Source organism: Emys orbicularis, chromosome 6 (genome assembly GCF_028017835.1).
Source record: "Emys orbicularis isolate rEmyOrb1 chromosome 6, rEmyOrb1.hap1, whole genome shotgun sequence".
Taxonomy (NCBI): domain Eukaryota; kingdom Metazoa; phylum Chordata; order Testudines; family Emydidae; genus Emys; species Emys orbicularis.
The window spans coordinates 80,800,999-80,827,002 of record NC_088688.1 but is presented as its reverse complement, the minus strand read 5'-3'; the positions used below and the strand labels follow the sequence as shown (position 1 = coordinate 80,827,002).

Here is a 26,004-nt window from a genome sequence, read left to right as displayed (position 1 = left end):
TCCCTGGAGGATTTCCGCTCCATCCCCAGACATGTTAACAGACTTTTCCAGTAGCTGTACTGGCTGCGAATGCATCCCAAGTGCTCAGGGCAAATTAATCATTAAAAATGCTTGCTTTTAAACCATGTTTTATATTTTAAAAGGTAAACTCACCTGAGGTCCCTTCCATGGGGTCATGGTCTTGGGTGCTGGCTTGGGAGGCTTGGGAGGGTACTTCAGTCAGGGTGAGAAACAGTTCCTGGCTGTTGGGGAGAACGGAGAGCTGGGTGCTCTCTGCCAGCTCGTCCTCCTCCTCCTCCTCCTCTTCCCCTTCCGCGGAATCATCAGGTGTCCCTGATGAGATTATCCCCAGCTCGGAATCCACAGTCAGAGGTGGGGTAGTGGTGGCGGCCCCCCCTAGAAATGCATTTAGCTCAGCGTAGAAGCGGCATGTCCGCGGCTCTGACCCGGAGCGACCGTTTGCCTCCTTTGCTTTTTGATAGGCTTGTCTGAGCTCCTTGACTTTCACGCGGCACTGATCTGTGTCCCTATTGTGGCCTCTCTCCATCATGCCCTTGGAAATTTTTTCATAAGTTTTGGCATTTCGTCTTTTCGAACGCAGTTCAGCTAGCACTGAATCCTCTCCCCATATAGAGATCAAATCCAGTACCTCCTGTACGGTCCATGCTGGTGCTCTTTTTCGATTATCAGCCTGCATGGTTACCTGTGCTGATGAGCTCTCTGTGGTCACCTGTGCTCTCCACGCTGTGCAAACAGGAAATGAAATTCAAATGTTCCCGGGGCTTTTCCTGTCCACCTGGCCAGTGCATGCGAGTTCAGATTGCTGGCCAGAGCGGTCACAATGGTGCACTGTGGGATAGCTCCTGGAGGCCAATAACATCGAATTGCGGCCACACTAACGCTAATTCGAATTGACAAATTCGATTTTGGCGCTACTCCGCTCGTCGGGGTGGAGTACAGAAATCGAATTAAAGGGCCCTTTAATTCGAATTAAATGGCTTCGTTGTGTGGACGGTTCCAGAGTTAATTCGAATTAAAGCCACTAAATCCGAATTAAAGGTGTAGTGTAGACCAGGCCAAAATAAATAAAGATGTAGATTAGTGACAAACTTTGGGATATGCTGTTATGTATTTTCTTGAAACTTCTATAACTCAATGCAGAGATTTGATAAGCCCCCTGCCATGCCCTTTGGGCTTATACAGCTAGCCAGATACATAGGAAATGGGTATTTCCAATATGCTTGGAATCAGTACATATATGTGGATGTCTTATCGATGACGAGTCTTTCAGTAAACTTCTGAACAGTATCATAGAGGCTTACAGTAGCATGTTGTCAACATTTCTATTATGAACACTATTTGTCAGGTATTCATGACTTGAACTTAAAAATTCCCCTCCATGCTAGAAATTAGCATTTAGGGGCTTAGCTATAAAATTAATTTTTATATTAATCCTTTAAATTAAACAACTTTCTTTAAAAAACATTTGTGTTATTTCTTGGCATGATGAAAAATGCATAAGAGATTTGTGAAAACAGTGAGACATTCTGACATGCTCTACTGGGAGATTTTTGTCATGTTTGGTGTGTAGAACACTGCAGCTTATTTTTAATGGGTGATACAGGTAAGCTTGGAAAAATGTACACATGCCCTTTGAGCCTTAAAACATGAATGCACACATACACACAACTACATATGTAAATAAGAGATGTAATACTTCTTTAGATAGTACAGTATGCAAATGTGGATTTTGTAGGTCCAATTGGTGTATGTACCTTTTTGGTAGACCCACCCATTTCTATACACATTAGAAAATTTGTCTCTAAATGTGACTGTAAATGAACTTCCATTAAAGTATTCTAGGGTTTTTTTTGGAGGGTTTTTTTGTTACTACTTTGAGCTATTAACACAAGGCCAACAAAAACCAGCAGAACTGGAACAAAATTTTGCTTAAACCTGTATCTAAAATCTTCTGAATTCTTCATGTTATTAATCCAATATCACAGATTTTAAAGAACAGCTGATTTTTACTATATATGCCATACAATATTTATAAATTAGAGTATCTTTGAACAGTGAATAAATATATTTCTGCTTCCTACCAAATACACACAGACAATCAAGGGAGCACATTCGTGTCATGACAACACTGTATCTTGATGGTGTAATAATGCAAAGGTCATAACATTTGCATTGAAACTTTGTGATCTGTACCTCTCTTTCTGGAGATACTTTTACTCAGTGTGAAACAATACACATCTAGAAATCCATCAATAAGATAACATCAGCAATGGTATTTATGCATCTGTGTAGTTCATATGATGGAATATCAAACACACATGTTGGCGTCTCAAGTACAAATCTGATCTTGTACTCTCCTCCCTAGAGGTATAAAAGGCTGAACATCACGCATGCATAATTAAAAAATAACTGTTTATTAAAAAGTCATTAAATTTAGCAAGCAGTTACTCTGTAACATGGTATAATTGCCTTTGTTGTATAAAATGTGCAGATATCCGTATGGAGCAATGTTACCTGAAGTGGGATGAAGATGAGTGCATTCAGTCTGTACCTGGCAAGTTTCGTATGGATGCCTGCTGCTGTGCTGTTGGTGCTGCTTGGGGCTCAGACTGTGAGGAATGTCCTAAGCCTGGCACCAAAGAATATGAGGCCTTGTGCCCTAGGGGACCTGGTTTTTCCAACAGGGGAGATGTTCTAACTGGCAGGCCATTTTATAAAGGTAAAATCTATACTTCGCTGCACATAGCTTACTGGAGCTGAAAGTGGGTGTTATTTGTATCTTTCAATCATTAAAGGGAAAACACCAGGGTTTATATGATTAGGGATGTTATCAATTATATAGCATTAAAATTCAAACATAACAAATATTAGTTAAGAAATAGTCATCTCCTTCCCCTCCATGTGTGGAATGTGTTTTGTGACAGCAATTTGGACATATTGGAGTAGGGGTAAAATGAGTCTGGGAAGCCAGAGAGGAGAAGTTTATGGTAGTCAAGGCAAGAGATTAGGATGTAGTCATGGTTCTTGAGCATGTGAGTGGAGAGGGATGGAAATGTTTTGGAGCTGATAATGTAGAGGGAAAACCTGCTGGATTTAGCAACAGCATCCATTTTACATGAGAAGGAAAAAATGGCTAAGATGATACTGAAGCTGAATATTCTGGTTAGAGAAGATAGTGAAGACAGTACCAGCAGTGAAAGAGAAAGGAAGGAGAAGGCCACTGTCCTTCCCCTCTGCATGCTGCCTAAGTGACTCTTGCTTCCTCCTCAGACTGAGAGGGGTTGGAAACTGCCTGAGGAGCTGGAGGTGAGATATTTATCGAGTGAGGCCTGGGTTGTGGAGGGAGAATTGTGGATTGTTACATTCTTGGAAGGTATATGCGTGACCAGAAGTTGGGGTAGGGGGGATGGAGGTGAGAGGTAGAAGAGGACAGAAACACCAGTTTCTCCCTGCCACAGAAAATTAAAGACTTAAAGTAATAAGTATATTCTCACCTTTTTTGTCCTCATTTCATTTTTATACAAGGTGAGATTATTCTGAAATATTTTTAAACAAGCACGTATACTGCAAAGCCTTTGTCTTGAAAAACATCATATTGTTTGGAGGAACTTTAACATGTTTTTCATTATGCATAACCATTCATCAGTTCTGATATTTAATTGTTACTGTCCTTACTCAGGTAAAACTCCTATTAAATTCAGTGGAAGTCAGCCTGAACAAGGATTAAGGACTAGTATTTTGTCCAGGATTTAGCTCTGCTTTTCTCTGCCTATTGTTTTCTCTTGTACTCGCACCAGCACTTTCTTCTGCACATACTGCTGTCTCCAGGCTACAATTTTGTTCCATAAAATCAATGCTTCTCAGTTAAGGGCATTCATCCAGTAGAATGGTACCTAGAAGTAATGTATAGTGCTCATCAGCTAGTGTTTAGGGCCTGAGTGACTCTTGTGTGTACAAAGAGGCCCTTTTATAAGCCCTGTGCAAGGACTATTAGAATTGCAGTCCCCGTATTATGGAGTATGTGGGGACTGCTCTCTCCATACATTGCAAGGGACTGTTTTGCCCCAAAGAGGAGTGAAAGTGTGGGACTATACCCCTGCCACTCCACTGCACTAGTCTGCAAAGCTGCTGAAAAGTCCCCATGTGCTCTGGGAATCTCAGAAAGAGTTTCAGGGAGCCACAAACTCTCTCACCAAGTTATACCTGGGCTGGCATGTCTCCTCACTGCCTCTTTCTCAGGCTGTGTCTTATAGGCACAATTTATTCCACAGGGTTTCCTCATTCTCTTTCCTGCTTTATTTTGAATTCACAACCTCACAGTGGTAGCTGAGGTTCAGTTTCTAGAAAAGAATGACTTTCAGCAGCAGGAATGAAACAACAATGTCTTATGCACTGCCAGGTCTATTTTGCAGGGTGTTTGTTCAGATAACAAAATGGTGCTCAGGAATGGGAAATTACCACTCTCGACACAGTTTCCTTGTTAATAATTTAAATGTTCTGTTTTATTTTTTTCTTCATAGATATTAATGAATGTAAAGTGTTCCCTGGTATGTGCATGAATGGCAAATGCAGGAACACAATTGGAAGTTTCAAGTGTAGATGTAACAGCGGATTTGCTTTAGATATGGAGGAAAGAAACTGTACAGGTAAGTCTTACATTTTCCCCAGTGTTTAAAGGAAGCTGCACCCATTTTGCTCAGTATGGCGATCTAAAAACTCACTATCCAGACTTGCAGTTCTTGGGAGTTTTCCCCAGTAAGAAATGCAAAATTTGGCTGTTAGTGTGAAGCTCTTGAGCGTCTCTTTCAATGAGTGATTCTCTAATAATTGTGTCTTCTAATGTATTCTCATACACCAAAACTTTTGTTAAATTACTGTTAAACTTGCTTAAGTCAAACTCCTAGAAATGAAATCACTAAAATTCAAGAAAATTGCCAGTTAAGGCAACATTAACATCCCTTACTACCTAGGCATCGTAATACCAGGTGGACTCGGAGACTCCTTACTTCCACCACAAACTCACATTCATTTGCAAAATGCAGCGCAAAATGCTTATATCCAGTTCCTTACAATCATGCTCACATGTGATATCAGGCATAATACTGACAGACATGTAATATGTGTTATTGGTACTTAAAAAAATCTGAGGTCAGAGTTAAGCTAGTAAGCTTGTGTGATTGAGGAACTGGATGTGTGCATTGTGAGTGATTGCATGTTGGAAATGAAAGTGGTTTTATTCTGGAGCTCAGGAATTTCTGTGTGTGTGTGTGTGTGTTGTTTGATGTGTGTGTGATAAGGCATCTGAGGTTGGTCTGGATGTTAATGTTCCCTTACCTGGTGTTTTCCGTGGTTTTCTACTGTTTGTATTGGTGGAAGCACTTAAGCAACCTAAGTTAATGAGAGGTCAGAGAACATTTTTTCACAAAAGTTTTTTTTCCCACTTTTTCATTGAAATTTTGTTCAGATGAAAATTTTCTGCTGGCCAGCTCTAGACTCAATGATCTTTTAATGTGTTTTTGTGTTTTAAATTACTAACAAAATGGGATTAGTGGGTAAAATTTGTAGTAGGCCAACCGTGCTGTGACATGAGGCCCGCTGCAGTGTATTGCTGTCCTGCACACCTCTGCACATCTGTATGTGGTATAGGAATTACTGTTGGGTTGCACAGAGGGGAGCGAGAGGGAATGAAATGGAGGAAAAAGGGAGAGGATTTTATCCATGATGGAAGTGTAAACAATGTGTGAAATGTTAAATGATTCCCTCTTCTCTCTGTCTCCCCATGTCCCTCCTCATCCCTGCCTCCCCAACTCCATGTGTGCGTCTGCCTCCTGCAGCTCCTCTATAAACACTTGAATTTGTGCATTCCTACATCTCTGAACCACCTATCCAGATATCTCCTCTCTACAGTCTCCTGACCACTTTCATACCTGACACCCACAACCCCCCTTTTTGCCCCATGTGCTCTATTCCTGTCTTCCTCACCCTGTCTTTCTTGGACCTCAGGGAGAACTACACCAGTTCTCTGCTCCCCAATGCTCTGCACTTCTCTGGGGCTCCAATATTAATCAATTCAGTGTTCTCTGATATCTATAACCCCATCTTCTGATTTCTGTTCCACTTGTACACTTTTTATAATTTTGCGTTATTTTACACATTTTTACTGTTTTTAAAAATAATTTTAAAAAAGAGACTTCTATATATAAAAATAATTAATAGGACCAAGGACTGAGGATATAGTGGAAAGCACAAACCAGGGAGCCAGTTTGGGTAGAAAGACTGGACAATTGGGTGAGGCAGTAGGCCAACGAGAAAGGCAAGCAGTCTGGCCAGTGGGCTGAGGAGTCAGTGAGGAGCACGTTGCTCAGCCATGCTCCCCAGTCCTGCAAATCCTGATACCCTGCATCCACCACCCTGTTGCACACCCTCTTCAGACCAACTCCTTAGCTGCCCACCTTGCTTCCCTGGCTCCTTACATGGAGCCCTTCCAATACATTATCCCTTCCACTTTGGTTTTCGACAAATGTGCTGTGGTTCGCCAGACCAAGTTGCATATTTAGACATAACTAATAAAGTACATCAATCCAAAAGAGAAATTAAACGCAAATCTAAATGTGAAAGGAGTCATTTTAACTTCCTAACTTCTAAAGAAGTGAACCAATATACTTCTAACTTTCCAGAAAATTAACTTTCTATTTAGGAGTAAGTGTTGTGAGTTTAGATACTCTTGATTTTTGCTTACATAATATATTAAAGTAATCTCCATATTACTGTAAATCTCAATGCCTCTTTAGCTATGGAGTCAACTGACATCTCCATAATAATGACAATTCCAAGAGGGGTGATGATAATCAGAGCTTTTCTATAACTTTGGAATTCTTGGTATGGTGCCTATTGCATAAATATCATCCCATCAAAAATATGATCCTAAAATGATACCTGATGGAAACACACTTGTCACAAGGTTTCAAATATAACTTAGATTTCTGAAGTCACCTTGTTCCAAATCTTTTATGACTCAATTGATCACTGACTCATTCTTTTAAAATATTAAATGAAATATTTGAATGCCCATGTATACACTTCAGATTTCACTGGAATGAGTCACTTCTCTATTTGCATGTAAAGCAGGATTCACTTTAAACTATGTTTGATTTTTTTCCCTCTTCATTAATGTAAAATAGACATTGATGAGTGTCATATCTCCCCGGACCTCTGTGGAAGTGGTACCTGTGTCAACACTCCAGGCAGCTTTGAATGTGAATGCTTTGAGGGCTATGAAAGTGGATTTATGATGATGAAGAATTGCATGGGTAAGTGTTGTCAGAATGTATTGCAGTCCTTCCATTTACTGTTTGGATCCTGATATTTTAAACTGTGTGCACTAATGCACACCTAATTAGCATCCATAGTTACTGTATGTATAAATCAGGTTTGACTGTACACAGATGTGCAGTTAATGGTACAAATACCTGTATTGTGCATGCAGTTATGGTAATTTTCTACATAATTAGGTTTACAATTCCCTGCACACATTTTTGCACATATTAGGTAATCATAGAAATATAAGTCTGGAAGTGCCTTCATGAAGTCATCTAGCCAGTACCCCACACTGAGGGGAGGACCAAGTATAACTAGACCATCCCTGGCAGGTGTTTGTTTAAACTGTTCTTAAAAACCTCCAATGATGGGGTTCCACAAGCTCCCTTAAAATTCTATTTCAGTGCTTAACTATCCATATAGTTAGAAAGTTTTTCCTAATATCTAACCTAAATCTCCCTTGGAGCAGATTAAGCCCGTTATTTCTTGTCCTACCTTCAGTGGACAAAGGGAGCAATTGATCACCATCCTCTTTATAACAGCCTTTAACATATTTGAAGACTGCTATCAGGTCCTCCTCAGTCTTCTTTTCTCAAGACTAAACATGCCCAGTTTTTTTAACCTTTTTCTCAGGTCACGTTTTCTAAACATGTTATTAGTTTTATTGCTCTTCTCTTGACTCTGTCCAATTCTCCATATCTTTCCTAAAGTGTGGTGCCTACAACTGGACACACTATTCGAGCTGAGGCCTCACCAGTGCCTACTAGAGAGGAACAATTACCTCCCATGTCTTACGTACAACACTGCTTTTAATTTTCCCGAGAATTATATTAGCCTTTTTCACAACTGCCTCACATTGCCTACTCTTATTCAATTTGTGATCCACTATAATCTCTAGATTCTTTTCAGCAGTACGATTACCTAGCCAGTTATTGCCCATTTTGTAATTGTGCATTTGATTTTTATTTCCTAAGTGAAGTACTTTGCCCTTATCTTTATTGAATTTCAACTTGTTGATTTCAGACCAATTCTCTAATTTGTCAGCTTGGTGTCACCTGCAGAATTATAAGCACACTCTTCCCTCCATTATCCAAGTCATTAATGAAAATATTGAATACTAGCAGACTCAGGATTGTCTCCTGTGATACTTCACTAGATACATCCTCCCTGTTTGAGAGCAAACCATTGATAACTACTCTTTGAGTACAGTCTTTCAATCAGCTATGCATCCACCTTATGGTAATTTCTTCTAGACCACATTTCTGTAGTTTGCTTATGAGAATGTCCTGGAGGATTGTGTCAAAAGTCTTACTAAAATCAAGATACACCTCTATTGCTTCTCCCCTCCCCTCATCCACTAGGCCAGTAACTCTGTCAAAGAAGAAAATTAGGTTGGTTTGGCATGATTTGTTTGTGATAAAACCATACTGGCTATTACTTATTACATTATTATCCTCTAGATGCTTACAAATTGATTGTTTGATAATTTGTTCCAGTATTTTTATAGGTATCCAAATTAGGCTGACTAGCTTATAATTACCCTGGCCCTCTTCCTCTGCATCCCCGCCCCACCGGCCCAAGAAAGATATTATGTTAGCCGACATCTATCCTCTGGGAGTTCTCAAAGATAATTGGTAATCGTTCTGAAATTTCTTAAGCACCACAGGATGAATTTCACCAGCTCCCGCCAATTTGAATCCATCTAACTTACCTAAATATTCTGAATATCTCCTTCTTAATGATTGAACTTCATAGTTATTTCTTACAAAACAGGAGAGTAGAACTCATTCGAGAGCCATTACTGTACAATTTCATTGCTTACCATATTACAGGAGGTGGAGAAGATCAGTCATTACTTCATTTTAATCTCTTTGTGAGCCTCAGATTCTGAATTACCCCCTGATGCTGACAATTCCTTTTCCCTTCTTTTCCCCCTCACTAATTGTTCCTTAAATGCTGTCCTGTTTCCTTTCAGACATAGATGAATGTGAACGTAACCCTCTCCTTTGCAGAGGTGGCACTTGTGTGAACACAGAAGGCAGCTTTCAATGTGACTGTCCTTTGGGACATGAGCTATCACCATCACGTGAGGATTGTGTGGGTGAGTTTGTTACCTGAGGATGGCATGTATCTGTGGTATAAAAGCTGCTTGGGACTGACAAGGATGTGGCGCCAGGAATATCTACACATTCCTGTTCTTCCTTGTTTCTGGATTGCTTCAAATTGAAGCCTGATACTGAAAAGTCCTCAGTACACTCAGCATCTATTGACTTCAATGGGAATTGAGGGCTTAGAGCACCTTGCAGGAAATGTTCAGCACTTCACAGGAGTGGACTCTCAGAAATTATAAAAGAATCTTGTCAACTTTCAATTAAAATACATAAAGATAAAAATTGGTTCCTTTATGAAATGCAGCTCTCCTCTCTCCATGTATTTGGAGTACATTTTTGCTTTGTTTCACATCTTCTATGAAATATCACTTGTTCAGTTGCAGTGTTGTTTTGTTACATAGTCACTTCCAGGGATAATTTAAAGTATGTTTCCTTAGTGGCTCTGGCGTTCCAGCAGCCATTGCAGAACTGGCCTTCTGAATGGCAAGTAATTGATGTGAGCAATTCTTCTTTTTCAGATGTAAATGAATGCTCATTGAGTGATAATCTCTGCAGAAATGGCAAGTGTGTGAACATGATTGGAACATATCAATGTTCCTGTAACCCCGGATATCAGGCCACTCCAGACAGACAAGGCTGCACTGGCAAGTATTGAATGCTTCCACCTTCATACTTTTATGTCATCTCTCTTTACGTTTAATTTCCTGTTAAAACCAGTCAGAGCCAGCTTTTGTCACTATCCAAAGCAGCAACTGTTGGGACCCTCTCTACCCCAAGAGTTATGAAAAGAGCAGATTGTTTCAATTTAAATATAGAGGAAAGAAGGGTGGTGTTGCCATGCTGCAAAACCTCTGCGAAACAGTTTGAGGAAAAATCATTCTCATTATACTAATCCAGTCAAATCTTAAGAGATTTAGCTAAAGTCCAGATGGTGGTGTTCAATTTTATTCCCTGATCAAAAACAGCCAGGGGTCCCATGTTACTGCTTTTGTTACTGATTTGCCCCTTTATCCCCTCCCCCATCACATGTGGTACATATAGTTTTTTTAAATGGAACACTATCTCTGTAAATACATTGGGAGATTCTTCCTGTGTTTTATAACTGCGATTCTGTAGTTTAACGTTTGTTTATAGCACTACTGAGTTATAATAATTGGTAGTATGCACATACTGTTAGGTTACCTAACTGAAGGGTTTTGATACAAAGTTGTGCTATGGTTCAGTGCTTTCACCTAGATGTCTTAGAGTCTCTGGAATTTTCTTTCTTCTATTTCATTTCCTTTCAAGTTCTCATCTTCACTTTCTTTGGATCTTAGAGCAAGAAAATCAACAAATATCAACAAAAACAATGCCTAAAAACAGTCACTTGCTTCCATAGATAAAAATGAGTAATGAAGGAGGGAGGGCTAAACAAAGTGTAAATCAATGATATAAAGTGAGAATAGAAATTCAATATGAGCTCATTGTTGAAAATAATTCCCTTGCTAAATAAAATGGCAAGCAAAGATGACTTTTCTCCTTATGAAAACAGAAGGGTCAAATAATGTAGTCCAAATGTTATTTTCCCAGATATTGATGAATGTATGATCATGAATGGAGGCTGTGACACACACTGCACCAACTCGGAGGGCAGCTATGAATGTAGTTGCAGTGATGGCTATGCTCTCATGCCAGATGTGAGAACATGTGCAGGTAAGAGAGGGGCTAAAACAACATTGTAGTATCTTCATGAGACTTCATTAAAAAAAATTCTTACATCGTATCCTGTAGCAAAACAAAACATACTATTTTAGCAGATCCTTATCTGTATGTGCTGTAATGTGATCTGCTTTCATTCCAGATATTGATGAATGTGAAAACAACCCAGATATCTGTGATGGTGGGCAGTGTACTAATATTCCAGGAGAATATCGCTGTCTTTGTTATGATGGCTTCATGGCTTCTATGGACATGAAAACCTGCATTGGTAAGTACCTACAAGTTATATTTTAGCAGTTATGTTATTGTGTGTATTTCCTGATGAATCACTACAAGCAGAATCAAATTGTGTAAGAAAAAATTGCTGAAAACAAACATTTATAGTTTTTCTTAAGAAACAACCTTAACTGCTTTCCCTTGAAGAGAAAATATTTTTAAAAGTCTTTAAAAGTGAGATTAATCTAATTTGGGTCCATTAACACTAAAATGCCTTACTCATAATCTAAGTATTACTGCACGATATCACTACGGGGCAGAGATAAGGCTGTTTGGGTGCCTTCATTCTTTATTTCCATAATGTAACAGATTTGAACTTCCTGAAAGTGTAAGGCTTGGTTTGGGATAATTACGTCATCCCTGTAATTTTTTTTACCCTTAAGTTACTGAAATATACTCTCAAATTTAACTCTGTTTTAACAGTTCTTTCCAGTTTTTTTGATCTGGGTGTGTGGGGAGAGGGGAATACACACGTTTAATTAATAATTAATTTTAATAATTAATGGAGATATCCTATCTCCTAGAACTGGAAGGGACCTTGAAAGGTCATCAAGTCCAGCCCCCTGCCTTCACTAGCAGGACCAAGTACTGATTTTGCCCCAGATCCCTAAGTGGCCCCCTCAAGGACTGAACTCACAACCCTGGGTTTAGCAGGCCAATGCTCAAACCACTGAGCTATCCCTCCCCCCCATGTTCATAAATTACATACAGAAAACCTGTGAAGATTTAAAGGTACAACTTTTCCCTCCACTGTTCTCCTCTTGGAACAGAAAACCTCAGGTTAGAATGTTGTATAGCAGTGGACTATGAGTCTGGGTTTCATACTTCGTTAACATCATCACTCACTTTAAGAAGCTTGTGAAGCTGTTCCTGTTTCTTATTGTAGCCTGTTTCTGTCTGCAACAAAGTACTAGTAGTTTGATCTGTAGAAATATTCGTAACATTTTCTATTTACTTAATAGCATTTGGAGTGACTGAGGTAATTAGTTGTGATTCTGATCTTACACCAGTATAAATCTGGGGTTACTCCAGTAAAGTTAAAACATTGATGTAAAATGGGTGTCAGAGCAGAGTCGTGCCACGAGTGCACAAATCTACGAGGTTGCAACTAGATCTGCAATTTGGAGGATGTAATAGGTTTCAAAGTTAGCTAAACTTTGGGCTCAAGCTACAGTCTTGTAATGTAATTGAGAACCTAGTTATTATTCATAATGTAGTAGAGAGCCCTAAACACAAAGCCTAGGTGTACACTAAATTTATTCCTGTAATCTAGTGGGTATTCTTAATGGAAATATTTTATCATATATACAACACTCTCATTCTAACTGGGAGGAGTGAGTGACCCTCAAAAGCAAACTTATTTCTCTTTTGGAACTTCAGGCTGTACTACGCAAGCTGGTGATGAAGAGACATGATATTGAGGTGTCTGCAAAAGGGATCAGTGACAATAGCGCTATAAGAGGGCGATCTGCTCCTTTAATAGCCCAGAAGGGAGACAGGGAGCAGCTGACCCTACCCCAGAAAGCCACACAGACAGGTGCTAGGAATCAGATGATGTAGCTGATCCACACCTCAAGATTGTCCCACACTCTCATCTGGAATATAAAGGAGAACTCAGCCATGAAGGGGGTGTGGGGAGAGTCAGGAGAGAAGATAATCTCTGGCAAACAGTGCTGCAGACTGCAGGCAGGCCTCATGGAGCCCCTCTGGCTTGGAAAGGGCCCTCCCAGCAACTGCCAGAGGACCCCCCAGTCTGAACGCCTAACCAGATGGTTGCTAGTGCTGCTTTCTGTATACTTGTCTCCCTTTGCTTGGGAAAACAATGAACATATCCCTGAAGAAAGGGACAGAAACCTAACCAGGTATTAAATCTGTGTGGAAACCCTTTCTGAAGACCAAATAGGAAACCTTTGCCACAACTGCTCCCAACCCATAGGAGTTCCCTAGACATGTTAGGGCCCCCTCTTCAATCCTCTCTGATTGGGACTCCTCCACTGAGACCCTGGAAAATGCAGAAGAGTCCTTACCTGCATTGAAGTCCCAACAGATCAGAACTACAGGGATACGTCTGAAAATCCCTGGAAATCTTACGGGCCAGTTCACTTCCAACTCCACTCCTGCCACCCCTATTTAAAATTGTGCCTATTGGAATTTATACTTACCAGTATTTTATTTCTTTCAAAACCAAAACAGAGAAAACACCAGCAATGCCTTTTTATTCTCACCATAGTAATTTCCTTCATTGGCATACCCTGGTGTTACCATTTCATTTAAAAAGAGGTATAAAAATATCGGGCAATATATTTGGAAAGTTCCATCTCCCCTGGCATCACTGTATTGTTTAGTAATATGAATCACTGCATCTTTATGAATTTTCTCATTTGGCTGTTTGCCATTTACCTGATTTTAATGCTTGTCCTAATATAGAGGATTTGCTGTACCTCGTAATTATAATCCACATTTTAATCAGGGGTAAGTGCTTTCGTTTAGATTTTACTTATGTTTCAATTATTATTTTAGTTTTATTTTTTTACTAGTGACACTCTGAGGCCTAAAATACATTCTCTCATATGTCATTCATCAAATTTTAAACGATGAACAAACCTGTGAAAATTGAAGTCAGTTTGCAGATAATACAAGACTAGAAATAGGGTTACATTTGTTAAATAAATTGTTCTCTGGAAGAAAGTCTTAATAGCATTGCTACAATATGATGTTCATGTCTGAGTGTTTTTAAATTAACTTTACATTATTCTTTTAACAAATAATCAACTTCATAGTTAAACATTCAACTCTTTTATCCATTTGAAAATGCTAGTGTAATTGTGCAAGAGTATCATCCCTACCTCTTTAGAGAATTGCAGAAATGAAGTGAGGAATGGTTGAAATGTAGTATGTTGAAGACTAATATTACCTATCAAGTCTCAAGTAAACCTTGAATATCTTACTAATAGAGTTATTGATTACTTCTGTCTTTCATTAAATTCACCTGAAGGGTGAAAATATTTCCCCAAAATAGATTATGCTATTAATTGGCTGTAATATTCAAGTAATAATTAAACTATATGCACCTGCAGATGTGAATGAATGTGACTTGAATTCCAACATCTGTATGTTTGGAGAGTGTGAGAACACCAAGGGATCCTTCATTTGCCACTGTCAGCTAGGATATTCAGTCAAGAAGGGAACCACTGGATGCACAGGTATAGAATATTTCCAGCATTTGTATTATGCATTATAGTTGTTATATTTCATCTTCAAAGTTTTAGTCTTTGTCACAGTGGGCAGCTCCTAGATGGATTTCACATTAATTGAGAAAAAATGTACATCAAGTAAATCTAAATAGCAAGAATAAGATCAAAGGAAAGAGAGGAGAGGGAAGAAAAGAAGGTAAAGAACAGAAACTGAAACACATGCAGTCCTTTGATGAACCACCCTAGCAACTGTACAGTATTAAAGTCAAACAGCTTATATTCTACAAATCCAGTAGTGGAAGAAAATCCTTCCCCTGGACACAGGGCAGCTACTATGCTAGGCTGCTTGATGGAGGCTGTTTCAGCCAAATGACTCTCATCCTATTCTCTATGCATTGCCATGCCGGAGGCTTCCATGACACCCACCTATCTTACCCTCCATTTTTCTGCAGCTAAACATCATCCTTTCTATTGTAAATGGGCCGTCCATAGCTGCATAGCAGGAAACTGGATATTTCCAAAACTGCACTTCTTAGGGAAGTTGGCAACAGTTATTAAATGGAAGCAAAGTTCTGATCACAAAAGAGGAGGGTTTCCCTGAGTTATTGTATCAAAGAGAAATTTCAGTTTGCTCTTTTACTTACTGTTTTTTGCAATGTTTGGTTTTATTGTAGTATGCAAGACAGACATTATTATGGGATATATAAAACTGAGAAACGGATCTTCTTGAATGTACATATTTGCTATATTTGAAAGATTTCTATTTTTAAATATTTTTGTTTTTCTCCTATTTATCAATTATTTGAGTCTAACAAGAGGAATATATGGTCTTAGGTCCTCAAAAGTACTATTAATAGGGACCATTTTACATATTTTTGTCTTTTTTTCTAGCGGAGTGTAATAAATATTTTTCTGTATATTCCACAGCTGTCACCCACTTACAGTAACTAAAGATTTTTTTTACTATAACTTAGCCTTTAGGGATTTTTTGTGTAATTGTCAAATCCTTTTTATGACTAAGATTTGCATGTATGCTCAGAGGGCTAATGGGCACGTTTTTAAACAAATACAAATAAATAACATTTTTGTAAGTTTACATGAATATCAAATAAAAACCTGATATTGTAGGAAATAACAAACCCTGTTTTAATATATATTTGCAGATAAAGAAAAACCTGGAAATATAATAGACTATATCCTTTCTAGTAACACAAGCTATAAATATAAAACAACCTGATTAAATCATTATACAGTATTTTTATTTTGAAACTATGCAACGGACATATGCAGTATGTTGGAAAAACATCACAAGTCAACTTTCCAATATTTATGAAGCCTTGGAATTGAACTTTTATTGATCAATTTGTTTTGCCTTGTTAGATGTGGACGAGTGTGAGATTGGTGCCCACAACTGCGACATGCATGCCTCATGTGTTAATGTCCCAGGAAGCTTCAAATGCAGCTGCAGAGAGGGATGGATGGGAAATGGCATTAAATGTATTGGTGAGTGTGTAATTAGTGATGCATTTGTTTGGCTGAAAAGTTTTTAAATTGGACTTACTTGACTATTTGAAAAAAATCGTTCTATTCCTTTACATGTAAAGATCTATGGGCAGATAGAGAAATAGGATTCTTGTATTTCATTTATTTATTTTTTGTTCTGTGAAGAAAAAAGTTTACTTCTATCTCAAACTCTTGTCTGTCTAGCAGTTTACTTTAAATAACTTAATATGAAATGATTCAAGTCAGAATACTTATGTTGGCTTATAATATTGGAAAGAAATGGAACACTTTAGTGCAGACATCCTTTGATGCATGTCCAGCATTTTTAAGCTAAATTCAATCAATTATAGAATGGAGAATGAATTAAATATTTTTTCCAAAGCTTAAGGGTAAATGTCAAGCTGTGTAAAATGTTAAGTTCATTTAAAAACAAATGAAAGAAACAAAATGTTGTGAGATTCTGTACCAGTGACTCATAGATCAGTATCTATAAGTTAAAGGAAACTTAAAAAAACATCTCTTATTGTTCTTTTTCTTTCTCTGCCACTGGCTGCTGGGTGACCTTGGGCAAGTCACTTTACTTCTCTGTGCATCAGTTTCCCCATCCTTAAAATGAGGATAATGGTACTGACCTCTTTTGCAAAGCACTTTAAGATTTATGGATGAAAATTGCTGTATAAGAACTAGGTATTATTATTTTATTTTATTATTTATATAAAAGATAAGTCTGAGTATTATGAGACAGCACTACATGCTAGATTTACAAAGGTTTAGGCATTGGTGGATACAGACAGGCACTAAGTCTGATTTATAGATGCGCCTAACTTCCATTGATTTTCACCCACATAGGTGCTTTTGTACATCTCACTCATGTGACTATCAGTGTCTTACAGTGGCTAAATACCTTTGTAAAACTGCCCCTAAAGCTCACTGTGGTTAAGCCATTGCTGAGAAGAAGGGAAAGCCCCTCTCCCGCAAGTTTTTTGGGGCAATTTATTGTTCGAGGTTTCATTGCATCTCCAAGTAAAAAGAATTGTTCTTCTTTGAGTTGTTGCAGTTGTGTGCTCCACACCACGAGCCAGAGACTTTTTTCCTGCAGCAGTTCCCACCAAGGTGGCACATGCATCCTGCTCCTCCTCAAGGCCCCTCCCTATATAAGGGCAGTACTGCCCTGACTCGCCTTAGTTCCTCCTTACTGCCACTAGCCTAAGTCAGAGCTCCTTGTGTAGTTCTCTCCTCATGGATTATTACCTGCATCACAGCTGCTGGCTGGGACTTTGTTAGTGTAAATAGTTAGTAGGAGTCAGTACCTGTAGTATGGTGTAGTGTTAGTTTAGTAGAGGTTTTGCAGCATTCTCCAGGTTTTAAGCACTGTTTTGATTCCAACTTCTCTAACAAAGTACTAAAATTCAAGTTATTTAGGGTATATGTCACTTGAACTGCAGTAGTTTGTGCATGGAACCACTTCATTCATGCATATAAACTTTATTGTAAGAGGAAAATTTAAAATTAAATCAATTGTTTATTAACCAAGTATCTCTTACTGGTATTTAGCATTGGTACAGGTGTCCTCCTGGCTATAATAATCAACTTTGTGTTTTTTGGTGTGTATCACCTCACAGGTTAATTGCGAGTACAGCATATTACCTGCTATAAATATACAGTTCTACTCTTTACTCTTTCTAATGTCTTGGTTTTCTTCTGCTGTACAGATCTTGATGAATGTTCTAATGGAACCCACAAGTGTAGTGTGAATGCTCAATGTGTGAACACTCCTGGGTCATACCGTTGTGCCTGTGCTGAGGGATTCACTGGAGATGGATTCACTTGTTCTGGTAAGAAAGGTCTAAGAAGTTTCCTGTAAGGGTAGTTTGTATACTGATTTTTCCCATTTTTTTTTTCCGAAGCTTTGCAAAATTAGGACTAACTCCCAAAGGTGGGGAGAAAATTGTAAGAGCCTCTGCCATACAAGATGCAAGTCAAGATCCCTCCAGATCATTCAAGAAACTTGCTAGCAGAGACTCCTGGCTCTCACTTTAGCTTGTGTACCAAATCTGCAGGTGGCTGATTGGCTAGTGTTCTTGTCTACCATACCCTCCTCCTCCCCGCCCACTCCCATCAGCCAGTAAACTCTATAGCCAGGCGCACACACAGCTCCAGCTCCCCATTACACATCCTGTCCCTGTTGGCAGGATCCCTGTAGCAGGGACTGCAGAGGGCAGCATCTGTTTTCCCTTCAATATGCCAGTTTGGGGAGGATTTGGTCATTATTATATGAAAGGTTAAGTCTGGTTAAAATTGAAAGATATATCATGCTTGTTCCTTTGCATTTGCTAATAGATGGCTTCGAATTTCTGTTTTAAGAATGAACTTTTTCTCATATGATAACTGAAAATAATCGGAAATATTGAAAATTATCCTGATTTTATATATAAACACTGATGAGATTGTGTATTTGCATGATTACAGTTTTGTCACCCTTTCCATCCACAATATAGACCTGCAGTAACGTCTGTTTTCTTTCAAGTACTAGCGCATTTTGTCCTGCCATAAGTGCAGGAGGCTGGACTAGATGACCTCTCGAAGTCCCTTCCAGTCCTATGATTCTATGATGTGTGTTCAGTGACTATTTTGTGAATACATCTAGAATATGCTGTAATGGCTAGAAAGTAATGTTACTGCATACTATACTTTTCAACTAACCTAAATATAGACCCAAATTTACTTCCATCCTAAATAGATAGACACTGTCTTCTTTCTGTTTATTATGGTCAGAATCATTAAAATATTCTTTTAATTGTAGTAGATGTAGTTGTAGTTGATAAATATGTGGTTTTAAATCAACTTTTCCCCTCTACTGTTTATGAGAATGACCCAGAATGAAGCATATAAATTTTAAAGACTAGTATTTTAACATTTTGTTTTCATAATTTTAAGAGCTAATCATTAATGAATAGAGGGGAGGGATAGCTCAGTGGTTTGAGCATTGGCCTGCTAAACCAATCCTTGACGGGGCCACTTAGGGATCTGAGGCAAAATCAGTACTTGGTCCTGCTAGTGAAGGCAGGGGGCTGGACTCGATGACCTTTCAGGGTCCCTTCCAGTTCTAGGAGATAGGATATCTCCATTAATTTAATTTATTTTAAGAACTAATAAGTCAGAGTTAGTATCTGGGTATACTTAGTCTGGGTGATCTGGTTCATTTTTCATGTGGTTACAATGACTGCACTCTTGAACAACATTCCCATATATATGAAATGTTTATAAAACTAAATGATGCTAGCAAAACAGTAAAATTTTAAAGGCCAAATGTTGAAAGAACACCTGCAAAAATTAGCGTACTATGATATATGCACAGAAATGATAGTTTAAACCCACAGACCCCACTGGTGTTCAGTTTGTATATGCAAATAGTGTTTGTGTATGTATCATTTGCTCACACAGTTAATAGGGTTAAAAAATTGTGTGAAAAAGGCAATTTACATTTGTATAAATAGAGATTTCATTTTGAAAATTTGCCTCTAGAAGTGTCTTATTCAGAAATATTTCATCAGTCATTATGATGCACGTTTATGACTTCAGAAATTAAATATCCACCTTATTGTTTGTCAGAATTGCCACTAATGGGTTTGGAAAACTTGCATCGGTTCAAAATTAGATACTGTATTATAAAATCTATTAATGAAAATGTCAGTACATGGAGACCCAATGGGGAAAAGATATTGGAAATAGTTGTTGCCTTTTGTTTTTCTACATTCTTTTATATTCTATCTTTGAATGTTGTACCTGCTTTGCTTTATATCAACAAATGTTGAACAGAATTTATTTGAATGATAAATGGGAAGAAACAGAATCATACTTTGATGATAAAATACATCACAGAAATTTAATGGCTGCTTACTTCTTTTCCCGCAGATATTGATGAGTGTGCAGAAAATGTTAATCTGTGTGAGAATGGACAGTGCCTGAATGTCCCTGGTGCATATCGATGTGAGTGTGAAATGGGATTCACTCCAGCTTCAGACAGCAAATCTTGCCAAGGTAAGTTACCAGTACTTCAACCTTGTTTTCTGAGTTTGGATTGGCTGCTGTGAAGGAAACCACAAGAAGTGCTGGAAGAACCTCAAGCTAGAAGCAGAATACACATAACATGCTTCATATGCTTCTCCAGCAAGGATTATTTTGCTGTATGAATTATGGTGAAGGTAGCTTTCATCTCTTATGAAGTTTTCCTGGTCTTGGGCCAAGAAACCTGGAGTAGAGGTTTGGCTCAACAAGTTTGTTTTCCTTAATCATTTCTCTTGTTTTTGTCTTAGTGAATGGTTTGTGGAAAAACTCTGCTAACCACTGTTCTATTTAATACATTTATACAGGAAATATAAACTATGCTGATCACCGCTCTATTTAATAAATGTACACAGGAAATTTGAACTGTGCTGTTCACTACTGTGTTTAAGTTACAACAACCCTAAAATTTCTCTCTTTGGAACTTTTCTTCTCCCGCTTTCTCTCTGTCGTATGTACTCTGTTGTCTGAGACATAACTTTTAGCTGACAGTGATTCCATTCCTTGTAGTGGTCTGATGTCATCTCTCACTTACTATAACAGAAGTATATGCGGACTCTGTTCTAGACTGATTTCTGTGTACTGAGTGTTCCAAAACTTTTAAAATCTTGTTTTAAAATACAAAAATGTTAGTAGAAACCTCATGACATCTTGGAAAGTGTAAACCTCTTGAAAAGACATCTAAGGCCAGATTTTTAAAAGCATTCTCTAAAATTGCACCCACAGTTTTGCATATGCAGACCCCCATATATATGTACATAAATCAACTTTCTCACTGCTGTAAAACTTAGAAGCTTCTGAAAATTTGGCCCTGAGAGTCCACTGGTCTGATCCATTGCGTTACCACAGTCTTGTCAATAAGCTTGTTTAGGAGATTTTTCAGTGCAGTTTTTGCAGCTGCTTTGCCATCATACTGATACTTAAACAAAAATCCTAAAATATCAGAAGCCATGGATATATTTTGTAAACAAGAAAATCATAACTCTCTGGACAGCCAGGGCAAATATTTATTTTTAATGATGCTATGTAGTGAAGTCCTTGAAAGAGAAATTTGAGAATTTTGCCTAAGATATTGGGACACAGTTGTGTTTTTTTTAACAGTAACATGGAGCACCCATGGAACCAAACTATGGTATAGGAAGTTTTGCTGATCTGGTGAGTGCAAAGGAAGGACCTTTCTTATGGGTGAGCAGAAATGGTTCCTTGCACTTGAGGTATAATCCTGGCCATGTTTGGTACATCTACACTGAACTTAACGTAAGAATGGCCAGACCAATGGTCCATCTCGCCCAGTATCCTGTCTTACGACAGTGGCTGATGCCAGATGCTTCAAAGAGAATGAACACAAGAGGGCAATTATCAAGTGATCCATCCCCTGTTGTCCAGTCCCAGCATCTGGCAGTCAGAGTCTTAGGGACACCTAGAGCATGGGATTCCATCCCTGACCATCTTGGCAAATAGCCATTGATGGACCTGTCTTCCAGGAACGTATCTAATTCTTTTTTTAACCCAGTTATACTTTTGACCTCCACAACATTCCCTGGCAATGAGTTCTACAGGTTGACTGTGTGTTGTTTGAAGAAGTATTGGTTGATCACAGGATGACTATGAGCCGCCAATGTGATATGGCCGTTAAAAAAGCTGATGCAGTCTTGGGATGCATCAGGTGAGGTATTTCCAGGAAAGATCAGGAGGTGTTAGTACTGTTATACAAGGCACTGGTGAGACCTCATCTGGAATATTGTGTGCAGTTCTGGTCTCCCATGTTTAAGAAGGATGAATTCAAACTGGAACAGGTACAGAGAAGGGCTACTAGGATGATCTGAGGAATGGAAAACCTGTCTTATGAAAGGAGAGTCAAAGAGCTTGGCTTGTTTAGCCTAACCAAAAGAAGGCTGAGGGGAGATATGATTGCTCTTTATAAATATATCAGAGGGATAAATATCAGGGAGGGAGAGGAATTATTTAAGCTTAGTACCAATGTGGACACAAGAACAAATGGATATAAACTGGACATTAGGAAGTTTAGACTTGAAATTAGACGAAGGTTTCTAACTATTAGAGGAGTGAAGTTCTGCAACAGCCTTCCAAGGGGAGTAGTGGGGGCAAAAGACATATCTGGCTTCAAGACTAAGCTTGATAAGTTTATGGAGGAGATAGTATGATGGGATAGCCTAATTTTGGCAATTAATTGATCTTTGATTATTAGCAGGTAAATATGCCCAATAGTCTGTGATGGGATGTTAGATGGGGTGGGATCTGAGTTACTACAGAGAATTCTTTCCTGGGTGCTGGCTGGTGAGTCTTGCCCACATGCTCAGGGTTTAACAGATCGCCATATTTGGGGTCGGGAAGGAATTTTCCTCCAGGGCAGATTGGCAGAGGCCCTGGAGGTTTTTCGCCTTCCTCTGCAGCGTGGGGCACGGGTCACTTGCTGGAGGATTCTCTGCACCTTGAGGTCTTTAAACCACGATTTGAGGACTTCAGTAACTCAGGCATAGGTTAGGGGTTTGTTACAGGAGTGGGTGGGTGAGATTCTGTGGCCTGCATTGTGCAGGAGGTTAGACTAGATGATCATAATGGTCCCTTCTGACCTTAAAGTGTCTGAGTCTATGACTGTGTGTTGTTTGAAGAAGTACTTCCTTTTGTTTGTTTTAAACCTGCTGCCTATTATTTTCATTGGGTGACACCTAGTTCTTGTGTTTTGTGAAGAGGTAAATAACATTCCTTATTCACTTTCTCCACACCATTCATGATTTTATAGACATCTATCATATCCCCCTTTAGTCCTCTCTTTTCTATGATGAAAAGTCCCTGTCTTTTTAATCTCTGCCCATATGAAAGATGTTTGTTGCCCTTCTCTGTACCTTTTGCATTTCTGCTATATCTTTTTTGAGATGGGGCAGCCAGAAATGCACATGGTATTCAAGATGTGGTCGTATCATGGCTTCATATAGTGGCATTATATTTTCTTTCTTATTATCGATGCTTTTCCTAATGGTTCCTAACATTCTGTTAGCTTTTTTTATTGCTGCTGCGCATTGAGCAGATGTTTTCAGAGAACTATCCACAATGACTCCAAGATCTCTTTCTTGAGTGTAGCAGTTAATTTAGACCCCATTATTCTGTATGGATAGTTGGGATTTTGCTTTCCAATGTGCCTTACTTTGCATTTATCAACATTGAATTTCATCCATTTTGTTGCCCAGTCACCCAGTTTTGTGAGGTCCCTTTGTAACTCCTTGCAGTCTGCTTTGGACTTACAAAATTACTCAAAATAGTTGTCATCTGCAAACTTTGCCAGCTCACTGTTTACCCCTATACCCAGATCATTTATGAATACGTTGAAGAGCACTGATCCCAGTACAGATCCCTGGAGGACACTATATCTGTACACATTATTTATGCAGCTATGTAGCTTAACTTACCTTTATTCAGACTCTTAATTTTTACTATATTAAAAAATGATGGATGATGCACTTCTTTACTAGATGATGATAAAATTTTTTACTTGTGATTTATGGTAAACTCTGTTTGGATGGAAATTAAAATAAAATAAAATGCACAAAAAAGCATTTAAATAGTTTTATGTAATAAAACAATTTTAAATGTGCAGGATATGTAAGCAAAAAGTTTATCAAAAATATTTTGCATTTAAAACTACCTGATTCATTAAACAAATGGAAGTATTATTTGTAGTTAGTGAATTGAGCTGATTTTTGAGATTTTAGAACTAGTAGATCTCACCCTCTCACATCTCATTTTTATTAATAGATTGGAGAAGGAAAACAAGTTTTCCTGCTTTTTCAACTTCCAGTTGGTTTATTACCTTTGAATGAACTAGTTGAATAAACTGAAATGAAGAAAATATTCTCTCTGCACCTACAGAAGAGGCTACTTCTGCCCTATGCTTGTTTAGCACTTCAACAAATTCTGGTGCTTAGCCAGTGACTTCTACCAATTCTAAAACATGTGCTACTGAATATTATTTTTGTATTCAGTTTAAATTATTTTAATATATTATACTAAGGTTAGGCCTTAAAATAGGTTGTCAATTTCAACTTTAATTTTAAATAGGTATATTTTAAAATATAAACCTGTATTTGATTTAAATTAAATTCATTTTTATTTTTTTTTAATTTTCAATTTTTATTTACCCTGATGCACACGTGCAGACATATTAAAACAGCCTGGACTTGCTTTAATTTGCCTTCTTCATTTTCCAGGTGTTTATGAAACTAGGTGGAGGCTATGTCCATATCTCCAGTTTACTCTTGGAGGGTATGTCTACATGGCAGCTAGACACTTGCGGCTGGCCTGTGCCAGCCAACTGAGGCTTTTGAGCTGGGAGGGTCTCAGATCTCGTGCTCCAGGCCAAGCCCGGAAGTATACATAGCAATGAAACAGTCCCGCAGCTTGAGCCCCATGAGCCTGAGTCAGTTGGCACAGACCAGCTGCGGGTGTCTAGTTGCTATGTAGACATATCCATAGTGTCTCTGGAAAGATGGGAACACTATGGGTATGTCAACGCAGGAACTAGGGAGTGACCAGCCTACTGCTCTCTTTTTGGTGTACTTTGCATTCTTTCAAGGGGAGTTTGGTGAACCTTACACACATGCTTACCTACATGCTGGAAACTAGGAGCATGGCAAATGATCAATCCCTATCATTTGCATTTGTTTAATGATGTGCTTTTCTTTTCTTTTTTCTTTTTTGTATATTTCTAAAAAGTCATTTAATAGTATTTTGATTTTAAAATCTTTTTTTTTCCATTTGGAATCTGGGGGATTCATTCCTGATAGCACAACTTTTCTTGGCAAATAGAAATACTGAACGTTCACTTTATATCTGAAAATTATTATAACAAATATGACAGGAATAAGTGATGTGGTGTCTTTAAAGCTACTCCTCAAAAATTCCTATGTTTAACTTTTAAAGTATACAAGCGGTGTATCTGATTTTCCAGAAATTCTATTAGTGTTTTATGTGTTCTTTGAGTGTTTTTAGTTGTTCTTAAGATAGTGGGTGCTACTATGATGAGCTGTAACTAATTGCTCTTCCTCTATTCCTTCAGATATTGATGAATGCACCTTCCAGAACATTTGTGTTTTTGGTACCTGCAATAACTTACCAGGCATGTTTCACTGTATCTGCGATGATGGCTATGAACTGGATAGAACTGGAGGAAACTGTACAGGTATATCCAATTCTATACAGAAATGTGGCAGGTCTTTCAAAGAGGAGTTTAATGTCCAGTAACACCTTACTTAAAGTCATCCCGGTTAATGTTGTTACGTTGCTGATCAATTAGAGAACATGCTCGTTTAAAGTTGCACAATGCTCCCTTATAATGTTGTTTAGCAGCCGCCTGCTTTGTCCACTGCTTGCAGGAAGAGCAGCCTGTTGCAGCCAGCTGGTGGGGGCTTGGAACCAGGATGGACTGGCAGCTCTGCCCCCCCCCCCCATCAGCTCCCCTAAATTCCCTGTGCGGCAGCCGCCCAGCAGGCTATCAATTGTCCGCAGTTCAGCTGTCCCTCCCCCCACTGTCCTGTGCTGCTCCTGCCCTCTGCCTTGGAGCTGCTCCTGGGAGCCTCCTGCTTGCTGTGCAGGAGGGGAAGCGAGGGGCTGATGTCAGGGTGTCCCCCTCCCCCCTGCTCCTGCCCCCCGCTTACCCCACCCATAGAGCAGGGGGGACACATGACAGGGTCAGGACGGAGGGAGCTTGCTGGCTGCAGCTGCTGTCTCAACTTCCTGATCCCACTTATACTGTTTAAAAGCTCTCCTTCCAGTGCCCTCTGGGGAGCCGAGGTGAAAGGAGC

General features: G+C 38.8%; 1 protein-coding gene across 1 annotated transcript in view; it reads left to right on the top strand.

Moving 5' to 3' along the window:
• Window positions 1–26,004, top strand: part of FBN2 (fibrillin 2) — a 260,834-nt gene that overhangs the window by 149,993 nt on the left and 84,837 nt on the right. Inside the window, exons 24-35 of the mRNA XM_065406785.1 lie at window positions 2,513–2,740; window positions 4,542–4,667; window positions 7,203–7,331; window positions 9,314–9,439; window positions 9,968–10,093; window positions 11,019–11,141; window positions 11,290–11,415; window positions 14,501–14,626; window positions 15,998–16,120; window positions 17,833–17,955; window positions 20,036–20,161; window positions 25,260–25,382. Of these exons, the coding sequence (XP_065262857.1) occupies window positions 2,513–2,740; window positions 4,542–4,667; window positions 7,203–7,331; window positions 9,314–9,439; window positions 9,968–10,093; window positions 11,019–11,141; window positions 11,290–11,415; window positions 14,501–14,626; window positions 15,998–16,120; window positions 17,833–17,955; window positions 20,036–20,161; window positions 25,260–25,382 (1,605 nt within the window). The remainder of the gene's footprint in view (window positions 1–2,512; window positions 2,741–4,541; window positions 4,668–7,202; window positions 7,332–9,313; window positions 9,440–9,967; window positions 10,094–11,018; window positions 11,142–11,289; window positions 11,416–14,500; window positions 14,627–15,997; window positions 16,121–17,832; window positions 17,956–20,035; window positions 20,162–25,259; window positions 25,383–26,004) is intronic.